Raw genomic sequence first — 22,814 nt, 5'->3', positions numbered from 1 at the left:
TCTAGGGGGGTCACCAGAAGTCACTTTGCCTCTTGGAACAGATTCCTTCAGGTCTGATAGCATCTGGTTCATTCATTCTTCCTTTGTCTCAGATCTCTCCATCCTAGAGCTTGGTGCCCAGCTCATGATTTAAGGGGAGGAAAAAGGCCCCATAACTCTGGTCCGAGGTGTGTCGGACAACGTGGCCGCTGACTGGGTGGCCCTATGTGGCCTGATAGTGCCGAAGTCGGGTGGGGTCGTGTCTACCTCTGCTGGCTCAGCAAGGAACCCCAAAGAACAGGACACCCTAGCCAGGTCGTGGCCTGACCGCAGGACCCCGGCCGGTCGGCCACAGCCAGTGGGTGGGGGCGGGGATCCCCGGTTGGGGCCAGGGCTGCTTCTAAATTTAGGAATCTGATTACAGAGTGGCCAAGGAAGGGAAGGAGAGGAGGGTGCGAGTGCAGGCTAAGCTCGATCAGGGCATAGCGGAGTGTGCCTGGGTAGAGGCGTGTCCAGGAGTCCGGGGCTCCCCGTGGGAGGGGCGGCGGGCGGGGGCTTCGGCCTGTGTGCTCTGCAGCACGTGCCCCAGGCGGAGGGGACGGGCACGGGCGCAGCTCGGAGGCTTCGAGCTGCTGCCGGTGAGTGCGCTGGCTCTTTGTGTGCCTGGCAGGGTGGCTGGGTCTGGCTTTGAAAGTCTCTGCCCATCCCCTCCCCCAACTCCGTCTGTGCCTCCCAACCGGCTTCCCTGTCTGTCACTCTGCCTGTCCGGGGGGAGGGGGATGCTGCTTCCAGCTGGGGTGGCAGTGAATCTAGCGGGGAGCTCGCCCCCTTCAGCCCAGACCTTGCCCTATAGCTTCCATACCTATTCCTCTTTGGTACCACTGTTTTGGGGCACAGACTACAGCAGTTAAGAGACACTAGGGTGACCCCTGGGGACCCACAGATCCTGCAGAAGTCAGGTTCTGGCCCAGTAGCTCTTGGAGAGAAATTCATCTCGTGCCTGTCTGGCCTCCCATCCGCTTTGGCCCCCAAGGGCGCATGAATGGGGGGTCCCCTTGTGGAAGGGGGGCAGGGAATTCCTTGGCAGGAAGAGAAATGGAAGGAAAAGCTGGGCTCCACCCGGGCGGGAGGACAGGCGGCCTCTGGGCCCCCGGGGCAGACCACAGTAATCGGAGCCCACTAGAGTGTGGAGCCAGTGTGCTTGTGGGTGGGGCTGACCCCGGGGCTTCTCCTGGGGGGCACTGAGGTCTACCCACAGAGGCCAAGTCTGAGAGCTCAGAGACACCGAGGGCGATCCCTGGGGGGGGTACGCACGCCCCATCCTGGTCCTGACCCCACCCCCTGGAGGTCTAGCCCCGGCCCTAGGCCCCGCCCCTCGGGCCCTCCCTCCCACCCCAGGGCCAGATGTTCAGCTGGCGGAGGCATCGACTGGGGGAGGGGTGCTGAGGCCGCAGCCGGCACTACTTCCCTGCCAGCAGCTTCATTGTGTGCGCGAGGAGCGAGCGGCGGCGGAGAGCGGGCGAGCGAGCTGCGGTAGCGCGAGCGCGGCGGGGCGAGCGAGCGCGCCGGGGAGGGTGCGAGGCGGCGCCCGCGGCTGCGCTCCGCCCGCCTCCCGGCAACTCTGCTCCAGCGCCGCACGCCGTGCGCGCCGTCCCGCCGCCGGGGCCCCCGCGGGCTGGCGTGGCTGGCGTGGGGTCCGGCCGGGCAGGATCCCCCCACTGGGGACCGGGCATCCTCGGCACAACCGAGGGGCGCGGAGCCCGCAGCGGTGGCCACTGTGCGGCAGCCCACGCCGGCCGAACGGCGTGGGTAGGCGCGCGGCGCGGCTCCGGGGCTCCCCGAGGGCAGCGCGCCCCGACTCCTCCCGGGGGAGCCCCAACCCCGAGGGGCGCACGGAGCGAGTGTGCCCCTGCCTGCGCCATCCCCCACGTACCCCCACTTCTTCACAAACTTTTCAGCCGTCCTCGTTGTGGGGGTCTCAGTGAGCGCTAGGGCAGCCCTCCGGGGCCCCGACCTCTCGGACCCTAGCCACGCTGACCTCCTGCCTCTCGTAGCCTCAGTGGCGACCTCTCCAGGCCGGGCCGGGTGCGGCACTCGAGGCAAGCGCGGCAAGCTCCGACGCTCTCCAAAGGCTCCCGCGCCCCCCGGGGCAGCCGGGCGGGGTAATGCCCTCGGTGATGGAGAAGCCCAGTGCGGGCTCTGGGATCCTGTCCCGAAGTCGGGCCAAGACGGCACCCAACGGCGGACAGCCGCACTCGGAGGATGACAGCAGCGAGGAGGAGCACTCGCACGGTGAGCCCGGTGGCCTAGGGTTAAAGGTGCGCTGGTCCGGGGAGGGGACACGGAAGGTGGAGAAGGGGAGAGTTGCAAACCACAGATGGTTTCTGCCGCTCCTGAATTTCAGCCTTTGCCTTTTCAAGCCTGGGGCTGCCGGCACAGGGAATCAACAGCCTGGGCCGCTGGCCACACACCTCCCCTTTGCCCTCAGTCGCTGAGGGAGCTTAGGGTGCCTCACTTGAATGGATTGGGTCCGTCATACCTTGCCACCTTGCAGGGGACTGAGGCCTGATTGGGCCAGGGGCTGGAAAGAGGAAAGATACCTCCATGCGGAGCTGTGAAGCTCATGTGGTGGGGAGGAGCCCCGGGTTCCCTACAAGGATGTGGTCCAGGTCTAGGGGCAGCTCTCCAAGCCTCCACCCCCCAACCAGAACAAAGCACTTTGCTCTGGCCTGGGCTTTAAAACTGTCCTCTTAATCCCCCTCCCCCCATGGCCATGACTAGGCAGGGTCCTCTCTTCCAAGTCCCCTCTGTCTCGGAGGGTAGCTGGAGGGACTGTCAGGGAAAAGTGAGTCTCCTGGGTGGTGGGGGCCTTGAGTGGTCAGAAAGGAGAACTCCAGATCAGCCACCTCCCCCGCCATTCCTCCCCCCACTTCCCTGGAGTCTTGACCGCCTCCCCTGGCTCCACAGACAGCATGATCCGTGTTGGAACCAATTACCAAGCAGTAATTCCGGAGTGCAAGCCTGGTGAGTGGCAGGACGGACATGGAGGGAGGGGTGGAGGCTGATGGCTTGGCCTGCAGCCCCACCTGGGAACTCTTGGCTGGCTCCTGCTTGAGGGACAGGCTGTGGGCGGGGTGGGTGGCCCCGTGGCACTGTTACTTTTCCTGCTCTGCCTTCCTGCCTGAGTCTCTGCTCCCCCTTCTCTCCTGGGCCTCACCTCTCAGACTGACTGTATTGCTTAGTGGTCTCCTGTCCCTGAGTGCCACAAAGCTAATTCTACTCTTCTGCCTTTCAGAGAGCCCAGCGCGCTATAGCAACAAGGAGTTGAAGGGGATGTTGGTGTGGTCACCAAACCACTGTGTATCAGATGCCAAACGTGAGTGGGGAGGCCCCGTCAGGCTCAGTCTTGGGAGCAGGGCTCACTCCTGCCCTCCCCAGGCCAACTGTTCCCTAGTTCACCCACATGGAAGTCTGTGGTAGGAGCATTGCCATGGCCTAGGAGCTTGGTGCCAGCCTGGGCAACATAAGGAACGGGGATGTGGTCCTTGCTTTGGGGGGCTTGCCCTCTGTGACCCCACTCCTTCCCCCTGCAGTTGACAAGTACATTGCCATGGCCAAGGAGAAGCATGGCTACAACATTGAGCAGGTGGGCTGGAGGTCCTGAGGGAAGGGAAGTGGGACAGGGTAGGACAGGGCTGGGGGCAGAACCTGAGCTGCTTCTGTCCTGACCCAGGCACTTGGCATGCTTCTGTGGCATAAACATGATGTGGAAAAATCTCTGGCTGATCTAGCCAACTTCACCCCCTTCCCTGACGAGTGGACAGTGGAGGACAAGGTGCTGTTTGAGCAGGCCTTTGGTTTCCATGGCAAGTGCTTCCAGCGGATCCAGCAGATGGTAGGACTGTGTCCGTGGCCCACTGAGCGCTCCTCAGCCCTTGCGTCCCAGACAGTGTGCCTGGGGCCAGAGTCTCAGGTGGACTCCTGTTTCTGGCCTTGCCTCCCCAGCTACCTGACAAGCTGATTCCCAGCTTGGTGAAGTACTACTACTCTTGGAAGAAGACCCGGAGTCGAACTAGTGTGATGGACAGGCAGGCCAGGCGGCTAGGCGGCCGAAAGGACAAAGAAGACAGGTAGGGTGGGAGCTGCTGTAGGGGCAGGGGCTGGCTGCTGCTGGTCGGGCCTTCCCTCATTTTCTCCCTGGATCTGTGTCAGCAGTGATGAGCTTGAAGAGGGGCGAGGAGCTGTGAGTGAGGGGGAGCTGGATTCTGGAGACCCCAAGCGAGAGGTGAGGTCCCCCCCTGTTCTGCCTCGCCCGCCCCTCGGCTTGGTCTCAGACACACACAGTGCTCTTTATGTCCCTTCAGCCTCTGCCATCTCGACCTCTGAATGCACGGCCTGGCCCTGGGAAGAAGGAGATCCAGGTGTCTCAGTACCGCCATCACCCACTGCGAACTCGGAGACGTCCGCCCAAGGGCATGTACCTGAGTCCCGAAGGCCTCACCGCAGTATCAGGAAGCCCAGACCTTGCTAACCTCACACTGCGAGGTCTCGACTCACAGCTCATCTCTCTTAAGCGCCAGGTGGGGGCCCAAGGAAAGGGGGCCGTGCAGAGGGGACCGTCAGGTCCTGAGGCCTGTGAGGCGTAAGGGAATTGGCGCAGTGCCAAGCTTAGCTCTGCCCCACTGTCAAGGGTTCAGGATGACTTGACATGCTTTTCTGTTTTGTGTGTGTTCAGGCGTGCACATGTATGTATGATAGGTGCATGAGTACTTGTGCCTTGGTGTTCATGTGGTTTTCTGTTTCTACCTTTACATGAGTTCTGGGCAACAAACTGAAGTGGTAGGGCTTTGTGGTAGGTACTTTTACCTGCCTGTCTGGCCAGCTACCTGGCCTTTTTCTGAGGGGTGGGGAGCAGGGTTTCATGTGTTCCAGGCCAGTCTCAAACTTGTTCTATAATGGAGGGAACCTTGGATTTCTGACTCGTGCCTCCACCCCCTACTCCCAGTGCTAGGATTAGAGGCATGTATTATCATGCCCTGTTTGTGAAGTGCTAGGAAGCATGCATACTGGGCAGGCACTATCAACTGAGTTCCTCTCTGATTGGGCTACATGGCGAACTTGAGGCTATCTGGGGACCTTATCTCATTTGTTTTGTCATTATTTTGTATGTGGGGCAGGGGCTCACACATGCCATAGTGCAGAGGTCTACTAGGTAGATCCTGGGAATCAAATTCAGGCCAGGATTGGTGGCAAGTACCTTTAAGATTATGCAAGATAGCCGGGCGGTGGTGGCGCATGCCTTTAATCCCAGCACTTGGGAGGCAGAGGCAGGCGGATCTCTGTGAGTTCGAGGCTGGGCTTGGACCAACAGCCTCCAAAACAATACAGAGAAACCCTGTCTCGTAAAATCATGCAAGATGTATGTATGTGTATGTGATGAGTATGGACATGGATGCCGTGTGGTCACAGTGGTTGTCTCCTACCCTTACATGAGCTCTGGGGATCAAACTCAGGTCATCAGGCTTTGTGGCAGGTACTTTTACCTGTCTGCTTCACCCCCTGGCCTCCTTGCAAGTCCCAAAACTTGATCTCAAAGGAAGCTGGGTGCTGTGGCAAGCACCAGCAATACCAAAACTTGGGAGGCAGAGGCAGGAGAATCAGGAGTTCAAGGCCAGTCTCAGCTCTATAGCAAGTTCGAGGATATCGTGGGCTGTCGTTCTCTCAAAACCAAACAAACATGAAAGTCTCACCACATTGGCAAATGGGAATGGGCTAGATGGTGGTAGCAGCTCAGTGTTCTACTGAGGGAGGAAGGACCTGGGTAAGGGGGTGGTGTTGGTCCCCTGGGTGCAGAGGTCCATGCTCTTTCTCCTTCTTTGCCTCTGTAGGTTCAGAGCATGAAGCAGACCAATAGCAGCCTCCGTCAAGCACTGGAGGGTGGCATTGACCCTCTCCGCCCCCCTGAGGTAAGGCTGTTATGTTTATTTGAGTGCAAAAGGGGGTTTTCCTTAGAGGCAGGACAGAAATGAGGAGGCGGTCTGCCTAGGAAGATGGTTTTTTTTTTTTTTTGGTTTTTCGAGACAGGGTTTCTCTGTATTGTTTTGGAGGCTGTCCTGGAACTCACTCTGTAGACCAGGCTGGCCTCGAACTCACAGAGATCCGCCTGCCTCTGCCTCCCGACTGCTGGGATTAAATCAAGTGCTGGGATTAAAGGCGTGCGCCACCACCGCCAGGAAGATTTTTTTTTTTTTTTTTTTGGTTTTGCAAGACGGGGTTTCTCTGTATTGTTTTGGAGGCTGTCCGTCTAGCCTGGCCTCGAATTCACAGAGATCTGCCTGCCTCTGCCTCCCGAGTGCTGGGATTAAAGGCATGCGCCACCACCGCCTGGCCAGGAAGATGTTTTTACAAACCCCTTTTTCACATTTCTTAGCTTGGGTGGGGTGGAGTCAGTGGAGCAGCCATAGTGGGTATGTAGAGGTTGGAGGATAGTTTGTAGGAGTTGGTTGTGTCTTTCCATGTTGTGGGTCCTGGGCATCAAACTCAGGTCATCAGGCTTGATGACAGAGCCTTTACCTGCTGAGACATCTAACCAGCCCCACATACATATTTTATTTATTTTGGTATTTTGAGACAAGGTTTCTGTGTAGCCTTGGCTGTTCTGGAACTCGTTCTTTAGATCAGGCTGGTCTTGAACTCAAGAGATCTGCCTGCCTCTGCCTCCTGAGTGCTGAGATTAAAGGTGTCGCCACCACCGTCTGGCATATTTTTAAAGATTATTTCTTTTCATCTGTATGAATGTTTGTCTACGACTTTGTTAGTGCAACACATGTATACATGCTGTCTATGGAGGCCACAAGAGGGCACCAGATAGCCCAGAGCTGGAGTTTCAGATGGAGTTCCCATGTAGGTGCTGGGAACTGAGTACAGGTTCTCTGCTCAAGCAGCCAGTGTTGTTAACCACTGAACCATCTCCATCCCCTCCCTCCCTTTACATAGTTTTAGTAGAACAGTTATTTATATTTCTTGCTTTTCAGGCCAATACTAAGTTTAACTCCCGCTGGACCACAGATGAACAACTTCTGGCTGTACAAGGTGGGTCAGGCCATGTCGGGAACTGAGAGCCCTAGAGACTTTTTACCTTTCCAGGAGTTGAAGTGGAGGGGAAGTAAATAGTTCGGGGGGCATTTACAGTCTGCTGTCCTTTTTGACCCTTACAGCTATTCGTAGATATGGCAAAGACTTTGGGGCTATTGCAGAGGTGATTGGGAACAAGACTCTGACCCAAGTGAAGACCTTCTTTGTGAGCTATCGTCGCCGCTTCAACCTGGAGGAGGTGCTGCAGGAATGGGAGGCTGAGCAGGACGGGGCCCCTGCAGCTCCAGTGCCCATGGAAGAGGCAAGGCGCGCGGCCCCGGTGCCAGCCCCAGCCTTAGAAGAAGATGATGAGGTGAGAAGGTGGGGGTATTTTCAGAGGAGAGGTCAGTCCCTAGGGCTGCCAGTCATGTGCAGCAGCAGCCTCTCACCCTTTTCTCTCCCCTCAGGTCCAGATTACGTCTGTCTCAACGTCTGCACCCCGATCAGTACCCCCTGCACCGCCCCCGCCGCCCCCGCCCACCTCGCTTTCCCAGCCTCCTCCGCTGCTGAGGCCACCTCTGCCCACAGCCCCTACACTGCTCCGTCAGCCACCTCCCTTGCAGCAGGGCCGCTTCCTGCAGCCCCGGCTGGCCCCAAACCAGCCCCCCCCACCTCTCATCCGCCCTGCCCTGGCTGCCTCTCGCCACAGTGCCCGCCCTGGTCCTCAACCTCCACCTACTCTAGTTGGAGCCCCCTTGGAACCCCCTGCACCCTCAATTTGAGCTCTGGATCCTTCACTGCCCAGAGGCTCCTGATCTCTAGCATCACTAAGGACAGACGGGACTAGGGCTTGTGCCAGGTCTTTCAAAGACCCAGAGCTGCCAGTTGGCACAGCTTGGACCTGTGGGTTCTGCATGTGTTCCTGGCAGCTAAGCTCGTCAACCACCAGCCAGGGGCTAGAGCTCTCAGGGCCTGCAGGCACTCTGCTTCCTGGCTGTGACTGGAATGGCTGCCTCCTTGCCTGCCTGCCTGCCAAGGGCTTGGCCTCTGGGCCCACCCTTGTGTGGGGGTAGTGACTTCAGCATGGGGGTCGGGGGAGAGGACAGTTGGGGTGTTAGCTGGCCTCATTCACCTTTCCCTCCTCTTAGCAATAAGTCAGGTGCAGTGGGGAGGGGTTGGGGTGGGAGTAGCAGAGACCAGGTAGGAAGAATGTCGAGCAGCTGTGAGGGGGCCACTTTGTCCACCCCCAAGAAGCTTGCAGAAAGGAGGGTTGGGGACTTACAGACATGGGTTTATTTTTCAACATTTTTAAAAAAGAAATAAATGCAACCTCTTAATGTATGAGTCTTCATGTTTTTGTGAGGGTGGAGGGAATTGGCCACCCAGCGCCGGCCTTCCCCAGGACCTAGGCAGTAACACAATGCTCTCCTGCAAGGCAGGCAGGCTAGGTCACATCTTGCCCAGGGGTACTGGTCCCCCCTGCCTGGCAGGGAGAAGAAACAGGAGGCGGCAGCTCAGATTCCAAACATTCTCTTTATTACGTGTTTGATCCAGAGGAGAAACTAAGTGCAGGGTAGGGGAAGAGGGGGCTAGGCAGGGAGGGGCCACCTTGCCTGGGTGCCCCAGCCCCCACCCCATTTGTTGGGAGCCAAGCCATGCCCTCCTGGCCCCCTTGGAGCACCCGGGCTGTTCCATAGGGCAAGAGGGGGAAGGAGGAGCCCTTGGTCTGAGCCATAGCCAGTGGAGCACGGGGCTGGAGGGGTGAGGTCGGCGAGGTCCCTTCCTGGAACACCCAAGGACTCAACATGTAGCTGAGTCTGGCCTGGTCTGGGAGCCAGGGTAACGAATGTGGGGGTGGGGGTGACGAAGACACTGGGGCTAAGGGTGGAGTCATTGTAAATCAAAAAAAATAAAATAAAAAATAAAACCCATCACAAAAAAAAAATGTACAACTCGGGTGAGGGCAGGGGCAGCCTCTGTAAGACTCCCCCAATTTCTCAAGAACTGAAACAGCAGAGAAATAAATTAAGGGATGCAGTGGCCGCCACCAGCCAAGCGCCTAGAACCACCCATTCATACACTGGCCTTGGAAGTTAGCAAGCGGAGTCACTTTGCCCCACCCTAGGAGGACAGAGGCTCCTGGCCCTGCCGCCCAATCCAGCCTTCCGCCAGGCAGCCATGGAGGCCCTGGACAGTCTCCTGAGAGGAGGGGCGGCAGCGCCAGGGAGAAAAGGCTGAGAGATGAGAACGGTGCCCAGATTAATGCCAAGGAAGGGAAGCAGTGGGTGGTGGTGGTGAGGGGCTGTGCTTTCAGACAAAGACGCCCAGAAGGGAGAAGCCTGTGTCCCTGTTCCCAAGCAGCCCCCTGGGGGCTGAGAGCCCATGGTCCAACACCCTCCCCTCTCCCAGTACTGGGGTCAGCCGCGCCTTCCGCCGGAAAGGTGGGAGAAGATGGCACAGACTTCTGAGGAGGGGAACAAATACCCCACAGCAGCTCACTGAAGGAAATGCCCAGCTCTGGGGAAGGATAGCAGAGGATACGGTCTGGAGGGAGCCAGGGTCCCACCGCTCTCCCTCACCAAGGCTGTGCAGTACCCCACTGGGCCCCAGTAAAGGCCTGTAGCCCTAAGGCCTGGGGGCAGGGGAAGGCCACCTCTGGTGGGTCGCTTGGAGGGGAAAGAAGTCGGGAGAGGGGAGAAGCCCAAAGTGGGCCTGGCGGAGGGCCTGCCAGGGGCTCCACCACTCTTGCCTGAGAGTGTTCCAGCCCTGAGCCACCCTCCCAGGAACCCCACAGATCCAGTCATGACTGTCCCAATGGGGAGGGAGGAAAGGTGGCCGCTGGCAATTTTTTTTCCTTTTTTTTTCTTTTTGGTAATAAAAATTTTCTTGGTTTAGGCGAAATACTCTGTGCAACCGCAGTACCGAGGGGGAGCCCTGCCCCCCCACCCCTTCCCTTGCCTCCAGTAGGTGAGGAGGGGAAGGAGGGACTTGTGGGCAGGGGTGAATGTGAGGGAGGAAGAACCATTTCCCATCCCCCACAAACATGGAAGAAAAAACTGAGAAGGGCCTGGAAGGGGACAAGTGCCAGCAAGGGAGACACACCAATTCATCCTGCAGTTTCTCCCGGGGGGTGCAGGGTTGGCGCAAGGAGCCAAGTCCACTGGTGGGTCTCTGCCGCCCCCTGACAGCCTGTTAAAGCTTCAGCTCGTTGGCTATTTTGGAGGCAATGTTTTTGAAGGCCATGGAGGTGCCCGATATCCGCTTAAACCGAACACCGTTGAGAGACAGCCGAGGCAGTTTGCACACCTCCATCTCCCACTGCACAAAGCTCTCGTGGCCTGGGGTGCCGTGCATGCACAGCAGCATGTACCGCTCGTGCAGCTCGCTTTGGCAGCTGTTGGCGTCCAGCACCTTGCGGATCTCCCGCATCATCTCATTGGGCTCCATAGAGCTCGTGGTCTTCATGCTCCAGGTGAAGCGCAGCGAACGCGGCTTGGCCTCCCGGAACTCTTCCTTTTCCTTGTCGTTGCCTCCGCCGCCCACCACGTGAGGTCTGCAGAGAGGGTAGAGGGGGCTAAGATGGGGGCTGAGACGTCCCACCCATGAGAGAACCACCCTGGCAGACAGACCCTGAGGCCGGAGAGGAAAGCAGGAAGGAGTGCAGCAGCAGCTGGAAGAGGGAGCAGCTGGTCCCTTGTCCTGGACGGACGGCACATGGGACACGGGAGGCCTCTGGCTCTTGTCTCTCAGGATGGAGGGTGAGAAGATGCCAGTTGGGGTAGGGTGACAGTTCCATGCTGTTAACTGGTTCTTTTCTTGGGGATCAGGCAGGAAACAAGTACACTGAGCAGCACCAAGCAGACTGTCCTCCGTGAGGATGATGAGGCCGAGCGCAAGGCTAGCAGGGAGGGAGCCTGGAGAGCTCCTGCCCTGCCAGGCCAGGGCTCTGGCTCCACAATGCACCAGGACCCGAGGCAGGGCCCAGAACCACTGCAGGCAGGCGTGGGGAAGGGAGAGTCTTTGAGGAAAGGGAGCTCCCAAGACAGAGGCGGGGCACAATTGCCAGAGAAAGAGCCAGTGGCAGGAGAGGAGCAGGAGGCTGTGGCAAGCCCGGTGGGCTGGGCAGGGCCAGCAGTGCTGCCTCGAGCCCTCTCACCTGAGCGTCTCCACTCGGTCTTTGCTTTCAGGTTCATTCAGGTTCCTCAAAAAACAGAGCGAGGGACAGTTTAGTCTGGGGTCTCTCGCTCCTTCCACCCTGCAGACCCAGGTGAGGTTGGGTCTAGGGACATGCCACCAGTGGGTGGGCAGGACCCACACCCGAAAGCTACTTGCTAGTCATCTAAGGCCAACACGGCTTGGCAGTGCCTCACGGCCCCTTTCTGACAGGGAGCCCCAGCAGGGGGCTGTCCCTCCCGGCATTCCCAGAGATCTGTGCTGGTGGAAGGAGCCTCAGCTCTGGGGGAGGAGGGTGTGGCCGTACAGGCACATGTACCCAGCACACAGCCCAGCACCGGCAGCTCCCTTCCAGCCCACAGCCAGGCTCAAGATCACTACTGGAATGGGGGCTGGGAACAAATTTTTGTGCCAATAACCAGGGTGCCAGAATGAAGATGGAGGTAAAGGCCATTCTGTCTCTGTCTTTGGAAGAGAGACTGTGAGAGCCTCTTAGAGTTGTGAGGTAGATAGACACCTGGGGTAGGTGCCTGTGGCCCAGTGGGCAAGGTCACTGTGCTGCTAGCTCCCCCACTGCTGGCTGCTCACACAGGGCAAGGGCTGGGCAGGACCTAGGGAGCTGAGAAAGAGGTCTGGCCCCGCTGAGCGGCTTCTCCAGCTACTGCCAGGAAGACGAGTGCCCGGGGCTGGGATTCTGGGGGCTGCAGGAGAGAGGAGGGGCAAGAAGGAGAGAGCAGCAGCACATGTAAAAGGAGCAAGAAGACACAAGACACAGATGCCAAGGAGCACAGTGAGCAGGGCCCGCACGTGCAAACGACGGGGCTCCAGCTGCTCTCTCCAGGCCCCCGTGGGGCAGGCCCTGCCAGCCATGCAGTGAGCTGGGGTGGGGTGGGTGGGTAGGGATGACTCAACATCCCATCTGGCCCATCTATCCCGCATCTGGGGAGCCAAGGCACCTGCCAAGCAAATCCAGAGCTCCCACTCTGGCCCTCAGTCTGCAGCTCAGTACCTGGCGTACCTAGGCCTGCAGAGGACAAGGCCAGGCTGAATAAGCCAGGCTCTGTCCCAGGAAGGGAGATGCAGGAGCAGGGTGTGGACCTCCTGCTGTTCCACCAGGGCCTGGCGGCAGCATGACCCTTGCCTGAGAATATCCAGCTCTTGGCTCTTTGGCAGGCTCAGGCGACATCTGGAGGAAACAGCCCAGAGGAGAGCAGCATAAGCGCCCAGATGCTGTGCCAGGGTGGGCTGGGTCAACTCCGCAGCACCCACCAGAAGGGGGCGCTATACTACATCTATGAGTCAAAAGCTTCCGGGGCCTGGAGGAGTCAGGCTAGCCAAGGGACCCTAATGTCCCTATAGTACCTCCAAAGTCCTGTCATGCCATAGTACGGGGGAAACAGGTCACAGCCCTGAGGTTCAGCAAGCCCAGGACATCCCAAATGAGACATCATTCCAGATGCGCCTCAAACTCGTAGCACGTGCACACAACAGGGAAAGGGCCAGAAAGGAAGCCCCATGTAACCCAAACCTGGTTGGGTGTGAGGAGACAATCTTAAAGGGAGAATCCTGAGGTCTCTTCTCTTCTCTTCTGGGGACAAGTGCCTGCAGGCCATGGGGGCCCCTCACTTTCAAAGTCATTTGCTCTGAGGGACCCAAAATGTCCTCTCAGGAGAACACATATTCCAAGTCCTGCCAGTGTGAAGGGGCAGGAAGGTCAGCTTAGGGCCGAGACCCCACCAGAGAAGTCTTCATTCCCTTTAAGATAGCAGACAGGAAGTCCACGGATACAGAGTCAGCAGAAAGACAGGAAGCATCAGGCAACAGGGGAGTTAGTGACAGAGGCAGGACAAAGACACAGAAAGACAGACACACACACAGAGGGCTCAACGCCTACCTTCTGGCAAACCTGAAAGACAGATTTCTAAAAAAAAAAACAAACAAAAAAGACAAAATAAAAAAAGAAATAAAAAACCCCCAATCAAACAAACAAACAAACAAAAAACAAAAAACCAACAAGACGGTATGTGGATAAGCAGGTGGGAACGGGCTTTTCAGGTTCAGAAGAGCCGCTCAGCGAGACTAGAGTCCTGGACTTCAGGTCTGTCGGACCCGGCAGCCTCACCCGTGTCAGGCGGCTCGGATAGGTGAAGGACAAGCAGCAGGGATGGGTACGCTGGCTCTCAAAAAGCCCCACCTAGTTCTGAACAGTTTAGACTGCAGGGTTGAACAGGGACACCGTCCCCCAGGAGACGCCATGGCTGAGCCATCTAAGACCACTCATCTCTGTGTTGGGGGCTCAGGCTAGAGAAGCCTCATGAAGACATTTCCCAACTGGGTCTAGGACAGGAAGGCACTGAAACCCTGGCGCTGCAGGAGAGGCCCCAGCAGCTATTTCATTTATGGGCTTTGCCCTGGGGCAGAAGAGCACAGCTAGATCCAGACACAAGCTACCTAGGGGTGGGACACAGGGGAAGGAGGTCAAAGGGGGCAAGAATAGACTAGGAGAATCTTTCAACCCAGCCTGGCTCATGCCTCATGACTTTGCAGCTGCGTCACCAAATATAAGTTTCCATGGGAACCCAGGAGAGAAGAGGGGGCTTTTATTTTAGCATCTGAGTTCACACTCCCCTAGAGAGGAGGCGGCATCGCCCATCTGCTTGGGGCCATCAAATGAGGGGTGCCTGAGAAGCGCTGGGGAAAGGCCTTAGAGGATGAGTCTAGGTGCCTAAGATGTCGAGAACAACCCTACTTCTTAGTCTTGCTGAGGCCCCAGCTCTGCTGCCCCCACCCCAACCCCCATGTAAGTGGGAAGGCCTGGCTCCAGCCCCTCACCTGCGGACAAACTTGGAGGTGAACTTGCTGAAGATGCTTCCAGAGGCCCCCCGCCTGCCCTGGCTATGGCCAGAGGGAGAGGCTGGGGTCACACCGTAGGGCAGGTTCTGCTGGTCCCGTACCTGCCGGAGCTGCCCAGCATGAAAGGTGCTTCGACTGGACACACCCCGGGGGAAGTTAGTGCGGTCTGGGGCTCCACCACTGCTGCTGATGTTGTGGGCGGAGGGGGAGGCGACAGGGACACGCTGGGGGGCTGTGCTGTGGGAAAAGAGGCAGGGGCAAAGGCACATGTCAGGTACAGGGAGCCACCAGTACTGAGCACATGCACGCCCTCCCTGTGATGGGGACTGGGGATGCTAGGGCGGAAGCAGCCATCACGGAGGACACAGAAGGAGGGGACTGACCACTGAGGACAATAGTGAGATGATCTGGGGAGGGGGAGACAAGGAGGACCCATGTACATAAGCAGCATAGGCTGAACAGAGTTGGCCGTGGTCCTGCGAGGGGACGAGGAGGACCCTCGAGAGCTGACTGTCCCTAAGGAAAGCTAAGAAGGTTCAGAGGAGAACACGTCTTCTCTCTGGAGCTTCAGGACAGCTTCCTGCACTCCTGTTCTGAGGGGGCTACAGGAAAAAGGGCATTATTATCATTTGTGTCCTCTATTTTCTAGCTTTAGGGAACAGAGTTATTTCTTGTAGCTGACAAAAGTGAAGCAGGTCCCCCTAGGTGGGAGATGCCGTAGGGCAGGGTGGGACGGGCCAGGGGACAAGTGCATCAGCTACCCTAGCACACTTGCCTGGGCCGAGGCACCTCACAGTTACTCTCCGTGGGGGGCAACCCAGAGGCCTTGTTGGGGTGTACGGAGGCAGACATGGATTTCTGGTGCTGGCGGGGCCGGGCCGCAGAGACTGCGGCAGAAGCAGAAGCCGTGGAGGCCCGGGACCCTGGCATGGTTAGGCTAGGAGACAAAAGCAGCGGAGAGGCCTGGATTAAGGGTGAGGTGAGAGTCTGGGTTAGGAAGCAAGGGCAGGGCCAGGGTGAGAGCTGTAGCCTCAGCGGATGCAGGACAGGCCCAGGGAGCGGCTCCAGGCCAGTGAGAGCTAAGGAAAAGCCATTGGAAGTGGAGGGCGGGGTCAGTAAGCAGTCAGGGAGGTCAGGGTCTGGGAAGAGAAAACGAAAACTGAGGGGAAGCTGACAGAGAGCCACATTGGTCTCCCAGGAAATGTGAGAACAAGGATTTTCCCTCTACACAAAGGACAGGATGCTGCTGAGGAAAACTCGCATTAAGCGCAAAGGAAGTGGAGCCAGTAATCTAGCACACCAGGCAAGGTGGGCTCTGCTTCTGAGGCCACAATAAAGCCTCACTGGGGAGCCCCCATGGGTACTCTGGGCTGTTTTCACACGGGCCCCAAACACAAAAGCGGCACGGTACCTACACAGGTGGACAATTTTAGACTTGGTGTGGTTAAGCAGCAGGATGACTGATGCTCATTGGTACCCTAAGCTTGGCAAATGTCAAGGAGCAGAGGACAGGAGGAAGGATGGCATGGTGCAGGGAGGCTGATGGCTAGACTGGACAGGGCCAGGACAGGACTCCAGGGCCGCTGCTCTGGAGAGGCAGAAGACGATGCCACTGACAGCATCCCTGCCCGGTGTGAGGAGCGGCCCCCAGAGCAAGGCAGGCAGCCCAGGCACTCACCTGTCTTTACCATTCTGGATAGAGGGCTGGCCAAGGCTAGCCCTGTCCAAAAGTGGGGAGTTCCTGCTTCGGTTTGTGCTGGTGGAGAGGACGCTGTTCTGTGAGGAAGGGAGGGCAAGAGCTGTCTAACAGGAGTCAGTGATGTTCCCCAGAGCTGCTCTGTAGCCTACTTTCTACAGTAGGCTCAGGTACAGCCAAGAGCCAGGCCTCACCAAGGAAGACCCCGAAGACAGGGGGAGACCAGGGCTGAGGGGTGGCAGCTCATGGCTTACTGTGGAGGGGGTAGGAGTGGTCTTCTTCCTCTCTACACCAGGCAGAGGGCTGGCAGGCACTTTGGCGGTGCTGCTGGCTTTCCGCCCCGTTTCTTCCTCAGGCCGCTTGTTTTCTGCATTGTTACTCTGGGTCTTCTTAGAGTAGGAATTTGAGGTGGGAATGGCAGGGACAGCTATGGGGCAAAAAGTGAAATGTATAAGAGCAGGAGTCTGCCTGAAGACCCACTGTGTGCTTGGCACTTCCTTAGCATCACAGTCACACTTCCCAAAAGTGGAGGCAAATTATTAACTGGCCCATGGCCCAGCTATTTGTTTGTTTGTTTTTGAGACAGGGTTTCTCTGTGGCTTTGGAGGCTGTCCTGGAACTCGCTCTTGTAGACCAGGCTGGTCTCACACTCACAGAGATCCGCCTGCCTCTGCCTCCCAAGTGCTGGGATTAAAGACGTACGCCACCAACGTCCGGCAGGCCAAGCTATTATGAAGGAGCTGAACCAGGGTTTAGGAGAAAGCTGTCCCTGACATGTAATTCCCAAGAGCACATACCCTGGTCACTGGAGCGTCTCTGCTTAGGGTTGGCAGAGACACTGCGCTGAACCTTGTGGGATGGAGATGGGGCACTACTGTTGGTCAGATCAGCTGAAGGTCGGGGTTTCAAAGTGATGGTGTCCCCTTCCAGCTGCAAGAACAGAAAACATGGCTTCAAAGGAGAGTGAAAATCCTGAGGAGATTCCTCCAGGTGGACACGTTTGCATGTTCCACACTGCCTTAACACACAGAGACACATGACTAATATAGACAGATGCCCTTGATCACACATGCTCTGACATAGACAAGGAACAAACACACCAAAGACACACCTCAGAAAGTCACCATTTCCTCAGAGAGGACTACTCATGCCTGTATACCTAGACACACACACACACACACACACACACACACACACACACACACACACACACACACACACACACACAAGAGCACACACATTCAGATTAAGAGACCCATCCCTTCCCCACAGAGAAACTGGGGCTCATGCCAAGTGCCATGGTGATCTCTAAAACAGGTTAAAGTGATAACCAAGAGAGATCCCACCACCACCAGGGCAGGAGATTGAGTACAGGTGGGCACTTAGAGCCCAAACTACAAAAGAACAATCATAAAGTTTCCAAATCCATAGCCAAGGCAGACCTGTGGCACAAAGAAACATATCTAGTCAGATACAAGACCCAGAAAGAGGCAATACATTGGGGAAGCTTCTGGTAAAACAGACATAGAAATAACAGAAACCTAGAGATGGACAGACAAACTTCCAGACAGACAAACAAAAGATACTGGGCCCTACACAGAACTTACAGCCAGACCACCTTAGCCCTTTTCAATCAACACAATGAGCCACCTCGACTCACCTGTCAGAGCCCAGGCCCGGCCTAGCTCCACCTCCTGCTCTTTCACTGAGGGCCTTACCCATTATCCACCATGGCAGAGGGTATATGTATTTATGGTATGGGCTTCTGTTCTCACCAGGCTAAAGACTGGGCACCACCCACACCACAGGAGCCAGGTCAGGGCGTGAGAATGAAAAGCACGCACCTCAGAACTCTTGTAGCCTAGAAGCAGATAGGTGGCCATCACTTCGTTGTACCTCTGGCCCACCAGTGAGTCCTGGATCTCTTCTCGAGTGTAACCCATTGACACCATCAACTCTGGTGGTTGGGGGAGGGGAGGACAGTTAAGGCTGGTGGTCTCCATCTGTGAGCAGGCTCCAGCTCCCAGTGGGCACAGCCTCACCTGTCCGCCGGGGATCCTTGTAGTCGGGGAGGGGCTCCACATACGGCTTCAGCTCGTCGTCCTCGTGCCCCACATTCATCCACCGATCTTTCATAATTTGCTGGGAGGGGAGAAGGGCAAAGTACAGAGGTGGGGAAAACTCAGCATGGGGGTCTCCTCGGGAACCCCAGGATTTCTGGCCAGCTGGCTTCTAGGTTGCTCACCTCTAAAGTGCCTCTCTTACTAGGATTAAGTATGAGAAATTTCTTAAGCAGGTTTTCACAGTCCGTGGACATGTAGAATGGAATACGGTATTTTCCCCTCAGTACCCGCTCCCGTAGCTCCTGTGGTTAGAAAGTTGAAGTCACCCGCAGGCTGAGGGAATGTCTTTTTTTTTTTTTTTTTTTAGTTTTTCGAGACAGGGTTTCTCTGTATTGTTTTGGAGGCTGTCCTGGAACTATCTCTGTAGACCAGGCTGGCCTCGAACTCACAGAGATCCGCCTGCCTCTGCCTCCCGAGTACTGGGATTAAAGGAGTGCGCCACCAACGCCCGGCTTGAGGGAATAAGTCTTACATCCAAGATTCAGATAAGCAGACATTGGAAAACAGGGTGCAGAAAGTCCAGGTCATGGGAACTCACAAGTGAGGCAACCAAGCCCTACACACCATGCACCTGTCAGTGTCCTACAGAGAGCTGGACACACACTGTCTCTTTGAAGACAGGACCGACCCTCTTTTGTTGTAAAGAAAAATAACATTTATTCTGTGGATGGTGTGTGTCTGCTACAATGTGAGTGGAGGTCAAAGGACAACCTGCAGGAGGTCAGGCTCTCTCCCTCTGCCTTGTGGGTCCTGGGATTCAAACTTGATCCACCAACCCTTGCTAGCCCCTTTTGTTTGTTTAGAGATCTCTCACTCTCTAGCCCAGGCTGCCAGGAGTCTTCTTGCCCTGGCCTCTCCATTGCAGAAATTACAGGCATGTGCCACTGTATTCAGCAGGGAAGACCATTTAACTGCTTTTTTTCCCCCCAGTGGGCTTTTCTCTGAAGCTCTGACTTGAGAAAATGTAGACAAGTAGAAAGTTTTTGAGGTGGGCAAAGAGAAGACCAGAGGCCAAGAAGAGATGAAAAATTAAAAGGATTATCTAAGGCTGCACTTGACTCCACCTTGAGGTTCTGTCCATCAAAAGGCAGGGATCCGCTGACCAGTGTATAGAGGATGACCCCCAGGCTCCACACATCCACCTCAGGACCATCGTATTTTTTGCCCTGGAAGAGTTCTGGGGCAGCATAAGGAGGGCTGCCACAGAAAGTATCCAGCTTGTTCCCAAAGGTGAACTCGTTGCTAAAGCCGAAGTCTGCAATCTTGATGTTCATATCAGCATCCAAGAGGAGGTTTTCTGCCTGAGAGGTAAGATGGTAAGCATCAGAGTCCCATGTAGAGAGTCCTCCCTTAGGCACCCGGCAGGCAGGGCTGGGGAAAATGGGAGACCCACTAGAAAGTCATCTCTAGTTTCACAACTTTCTCCATTCTCCCAGACAGGCTGGACAGGAGGAAGACATGAAGCTGGGATCTGTAGGCCTAGGGACTCTGGGAGCTGCACTGGACTTCAGAGTAGGCCTATGCTTCTTGGTCATGTCTGCAAGTTCTTTTAGCAATGAGGAGACTCAACTCGCAGGCAGTGCAATATGAATACATTGGTAACAGAGATAGATAATGTGTGTCTGTCTGGAGAGCAGCTGTGATATCAGAGTCACATGCACACTTTTCCCTAGGTCGGACACCAGGATGTCTGAAGGACCAGGAAACCTGGAGTATTCCTGCCGTTCCTGACAGCTGGCAAGGGCAAAGACTCTATGCTTGCTAATGCTATGGTGGGAGCCAAAGTCTGGGTACAAGGCCATTCCTAAAAACTTCCAAGTCATCTAAAAAAAAAGGGGGGGGGAGGGCTGGAGAGATGGCTCAGTGAACCCAGTTCAATTCCCAGCACCCACATGGCAGCTCACAACTGTCTGTAACTCTAAGATCTGACGCTCTCACACAGACATACCTGCAGGCAAAACACTAATGTATATAAAATAAGAATAAATTATTAAAAAAAAAAAACAATGGCTAGAGTTCTGGAATACTCAGAGCCTAACTAAAGGAGAACAGTCAGACCCACGGGAAGGCACAGGAGATATCACCACACCTCACCTTTAGGTCTCTATGGACGATAAACTTCTGGTGACAGTACTGCACAGCAGACACTATCTGAAAGAAGGAAGAGGGGTTAGCTTGGGTATCTAAGAGTGAGCCACAGGGATTGGTAGAACTGTCACTGATGACCTATTTTGAAGTTACCAGCAGAGCTCACAGTAGCCCCTTCTGAGGCCACCTACTCTGGCAGCTCCTCTTCTGCCAAATCCCAAAGGGGAGAGCTGGGCCTACAGCGAAGGGTGGAGACACACCCACCTGGCGGAATTTGGCTCGAGCTTCTTTTTCTTTCATCCTGCCATGGGCCACCAGGTAATCAAATACCTCTCCTGTGAGAAATGAGACGGTGGAGTACAGTGAGTGGGTGGGAGTGGGGTGTTTGTGAGGGTCAGGGAGGGGAGAGGTACCTACCACCACTGGCATACTCCATGACAAGGTAGAGCGTCTTCTCCGTCTCAATCACTTCAAATAACTTAACTGCAAGAGAAAGGCTGTGCTGGGACCCGCTGTGTCCAGACATGCCTAGGAGGCAGCTCAACTGTGAGGCGAGCCTTCAGAAGCTGAGTGTGACAACCCTCAGGACAGAATCATCCACAAGGCAATGTGATAGGGAGGGACGCGTGTGTAGATGCAGGCATGTGGAGCCTTGCTGAGGGGGAGGAAGAAAGAGATGACAACACTTCTCACCTATGTTGGGATGACTCAAAACCTTCATTATTCTTACTTCTCGGAATAGCTGGAAGAGAAAACACAGGGCTCATTTCATGCCTGCTTGACGAAATTACTTCAGGTCCTCCCAGGACCCCAGTGGGGCTTCTTTCTTTCTTTTTTTTAACCCCCCCCCCACACACACACAAGAAGGAAGAAGAGCAGAGAGGGAAGCTGGAGCAAAGCTAGCTCACTAACTTACTGGTCTAGCCATGCCCTCTTCCACACTTAGCTAATCCTAGCCTTCAAACAGCAGGTAAGTACCATTGCAGACAGAAGGAACCCAGGTTCTTGAGTGTTCAGGACTGAGCTCCTCGGCCAGCTCACAGTCCAAACCTGTGAGATGGCCCTGGTCACCAGAGAGGAGCTCCAAAGGGGCATCGTGTCATCTTCTGACATCTAGATGTCAGAGGGCCTGCACTGGGGGGGAGCAGCCTTTCTCTCCTAAGCCTCTGAGGTAACTAGAGAAGAAACCACTCCTATATATAGCTGATGCCAATTTTAATCAAATCCACCTCCACACACTCACGCTCTCTTTGTGAAACAAAACCAGGGGCTCCAAACCATACATTTCCATACAGAAAGATGACAGAAATGAACTTTTTCCCTTGTGGGGGCCAGAAAACTAGAAAAGGTTTTGCAACTTCCCAGACCTCACTAATTATACAAGGACTGAGGTTTTTTGTTGTAGTTGTTGTCTTTTGGGTAGTGGTGGTTTATCTAGAGCCCTAATCCAGAATGTAGTTTATAGTAAAAATGGTGTTCCCTCTTTAATGGTGTCACAGAGCTCCCATGGACCGGAACGAAAGTGATCTGATCCAACCTCCTGCTTCATCAGCTCACAGGATTTTCTTGCTCTTCCTTCACCCAACAGTTATGCTGGTAAAAAAGCAAAGGGTTCTGGCCATCATCTCAAGGGTAACCACTGGGGGAAGATCTGTGATGGTAGCTAGAGCCAGTACCACCAGCCCATTCTCAAGCATATCCATTTGGTCTGGAGGCGCATTCTTCTGGGAGAGCTGACGCTTTCTGGGCTGCCTAGAACCCTGAAGGGCCAATGTCTTTAAACCTCAAACTTTGGGAGGCACTGCTAAGAAGAAATGTAAATAGAACGAATGGCCAGAATAAGACTGGCTTTGCTAAGAAAGCATATAAAAAGCTCCTTAAAAGGCTACATTTCTGCATCTTTGGGAGGGAGGCAGGAGGAACAGGAGTTCAAGGCTATCCTCAGCTAGATGGTGAGTTCAAGTCTAGCCAGGTATATAAGATCCTGTTTCAAAAAGGAAAAAACAAAACAAAACCTTTCTATTTGTCTAGCATTGGAACCTTCCAATCAATCAGGAAGAATCAGGGAGAAAGAGAGGCAGGGAATGAACTGAGTCTAAGTCACAATGCTACAAGGCCCAAGGCCCGCCCCATGCTAGGTTCACCTTTGCAGGGCTGGGGCCAATGTTGCAGGGACAGGTTTCCTTCTCTTCCTCCATAAGCTCTGAGCAGGAGGTCCTGATGATGACAGCATTGCTTCTGTTTCATAATAAAACCTTTTAGGGCTAACAAAATATCTGAACACCTTGATTCTAGCTGTTAGCACGCCAGGGTCCCTGGCTCCTCATTCTCTGTCTCCCATTATTGTGGCTATTTACATGGTCATGTCCTTCTAATTCAGCCACTGTAGTGTGTTCATTAAAAAAAAAAAAAAAAAAAAAAAAACTCCCTTGGTTGTAACAAAGAACCAGGTCTTAGAAAAAGTGAGCAGGGGTCAGCTACAGTGGGAAGGCCAGGGAAGTTCAACTAGCCTGGGTTGGTGCTGATTTATTTTGCCAGCCTGGAGTCCCCTTCTCCTAAATACCTTAGCCCAGGAAAAAGAGGGGCAGTGTGCTTCTAACTCTGCCAGGTACTTGCAAGCTGCTCCCCGCTTCTGCTCTCAAAGTCCCGTTCTTTTCTCACACCACACTTTCATAGTGTCTTTGGTACAGGGTTTATGCCCCTACTTGGGGTTCTCCTAAGACCTAAGGAAGACCCCAGTTAACGAGGGAAAAAGAGTTCAACTTCACCTAGCAAAGCTGCGTACTCCCAAAATGAGTGTCCAGCAAGAGACCCTAGAAGCCAGGCTA

General features: G+C 55.4%; 2 protein-coding genes across 13 annotated transcripts in view; one reads left to right on the top strand and one right to left on the bottom strand.

Annotated features, from left to right (window-relative positions):
* Nucleotides 1-1,816: 1,816 nt before the first annotated feature.
* Nucleotides 1,817-8,394, top strand: Rcor2 (REST corepressor 2). Of its 3 annotated transcripts, none has more exons than XM_040748465.1 (12): nucleotides 1,817-2,271; nucleotides 2,947-3,003; nucleotides 3,275-3,355; nucleotides 3,573-3,625; nucleotides 3,713-3,874; nucleotides 3,985-4,109; nucleotides 4,195-4,264; nucleotides 4,344-4,559; nucleotides 5,868-5,945; nucleotides 7,014-7,071; nucleotides 7,197-7,426; nucleotides 7,495-7,765. In XM_040748465.1, exons 1-12 carry the CDS (start codon nucleotides 2,145-2,147, stop codon nucleotides 7,621-7,623), a joined length of 1,386 nt encoding a protein of 461 aa, XP_040604399.1. In that variant the 5' UTR covers nucleotides 1,817-2,144; the 3' UTR covers nucleotides 7,624-7,765. The 3 variants fall into 3 exon arrangements, with proteins under 3 accessions (XP_040604399.1, XP_012973622.1, XP_040604400.1); XM_013118168.3 differs by having other exon boundaries at nucleotides 1,818-2,271; nucleotides 7,521-8,394; XM_040748466.1 differs by lacking the exons at nucleotides 1,817-2,271; nucleotides 3,573-3,625 and having other exon boundaries at nucleotides 7,521-8,394.
* Nucleotides 8,395-8,567: 173 nt separating this feature from the next.
* Mark2 (microtubule affinity regulating kinase 2) overlaps nucleotides 8,568-22,814 on the bottom strand; it is a 69,090-nt gene continuing 54,843 nt past the window's right edge. For 3 of the 10 annotated variants that reach the window (XM_040748414.1, XM_040748411.1, XM_040748419.1), the window contains 17 exons: nucleotides 20,680-20,728; nucleotides 20,404-20,469; nucleotides 20,251-20,321; nucleotides 19,993-20,049; nucleotides 18,963-19,199; nucleotides 18,021-18,140; nucleotides 17,818-17,917; nucleotides 17,620-17,732; nucleotides 16,573-16,705; nucleotides 16,030-16,202; nucleotides 15,758-15,855; nucleotides 14,855-15,016; nucleotides 14,059-14,316; nucleotides 13,121-13,147; nucleotides 12,245-12,412; nucleotides 11,210-11,254; nucleotides 8,568-10,606 (listed from right to left, as the gene is read on the bottom strand). In XM_040748414.1, the coding sequence (XP_040604348.1) occupies nucleotides 10,246-10,606; nucleotides 11,210-11,254; nucleotides 12,245-12,412; nucleotides 13,121-13,147; nucleotides 14,059-14,316; nucleotides 14,855-15,016; nucleotides 15,758-15,855; nucleotides 16,030-16,202; nucleotides 16,573-16,705; nucleotides 17,620-17,732; nucleotides 17,818-17,917; nucleotides 18,021-18,140; nucleotides 18,963-19,199; nucleotides 19,993-20,049; nucleotides 20,251-20,321; nucleotides 20,404-20,469; nucleotides 20,680-20,728 (2,238 nt within the window). In that variant the 3' untranslated portion in view covers nucleotides 8,568-10,245. The remainder of the gene's footprint in view (nucleotides 10,607-11,209; nucleotides 11,255-12,244; nucleotides 12,413-13,120; nucleotides 13,148-14,058; nucleotides 14,317-14,854; nucleotides 15,017-15,757; nucleotides 15,856-16,029; nucleotides 16,203-16,572; nucleotides 16,706-17,619; nucleotides 17,733-17,817; nucleotides 17,918-18,020; nucleotides 18,141-18,962; nucleotides 19,200-19,992; nucleotides 20,050-20,250; nucleotides 20,322-20,403; nucleotides 20,470-20,679; nucleotides 20,729-22,814) is intronic. The other 7 variants (XM_040748422.1, XM_040748429.1, XM_040748443.1 and 4 more) reach the window with 7 other exon arrangements.

Source organism: Mesocricetus auratus, unplaced genomic scaffold (assembly GCF_017639785.1).
Source record: "Mesocricetus auratus isolate SY011 unplaced genomic scaffold, BCM_Maur_2.0 Super-Scaffold_4256, whole genome shotgun sequence".
In the NCBI taxonomy this organism is placed as follows: domain Eukaryota; kingdom Metazoa; phylum Chordata; class Mammalia; order Rodentia; family Cricetidae; genus Mesocricetus; species Mesocricetus auratus.
This window is presented reverse-complemented; position numbering and strand designations above follow the sequence as displayed.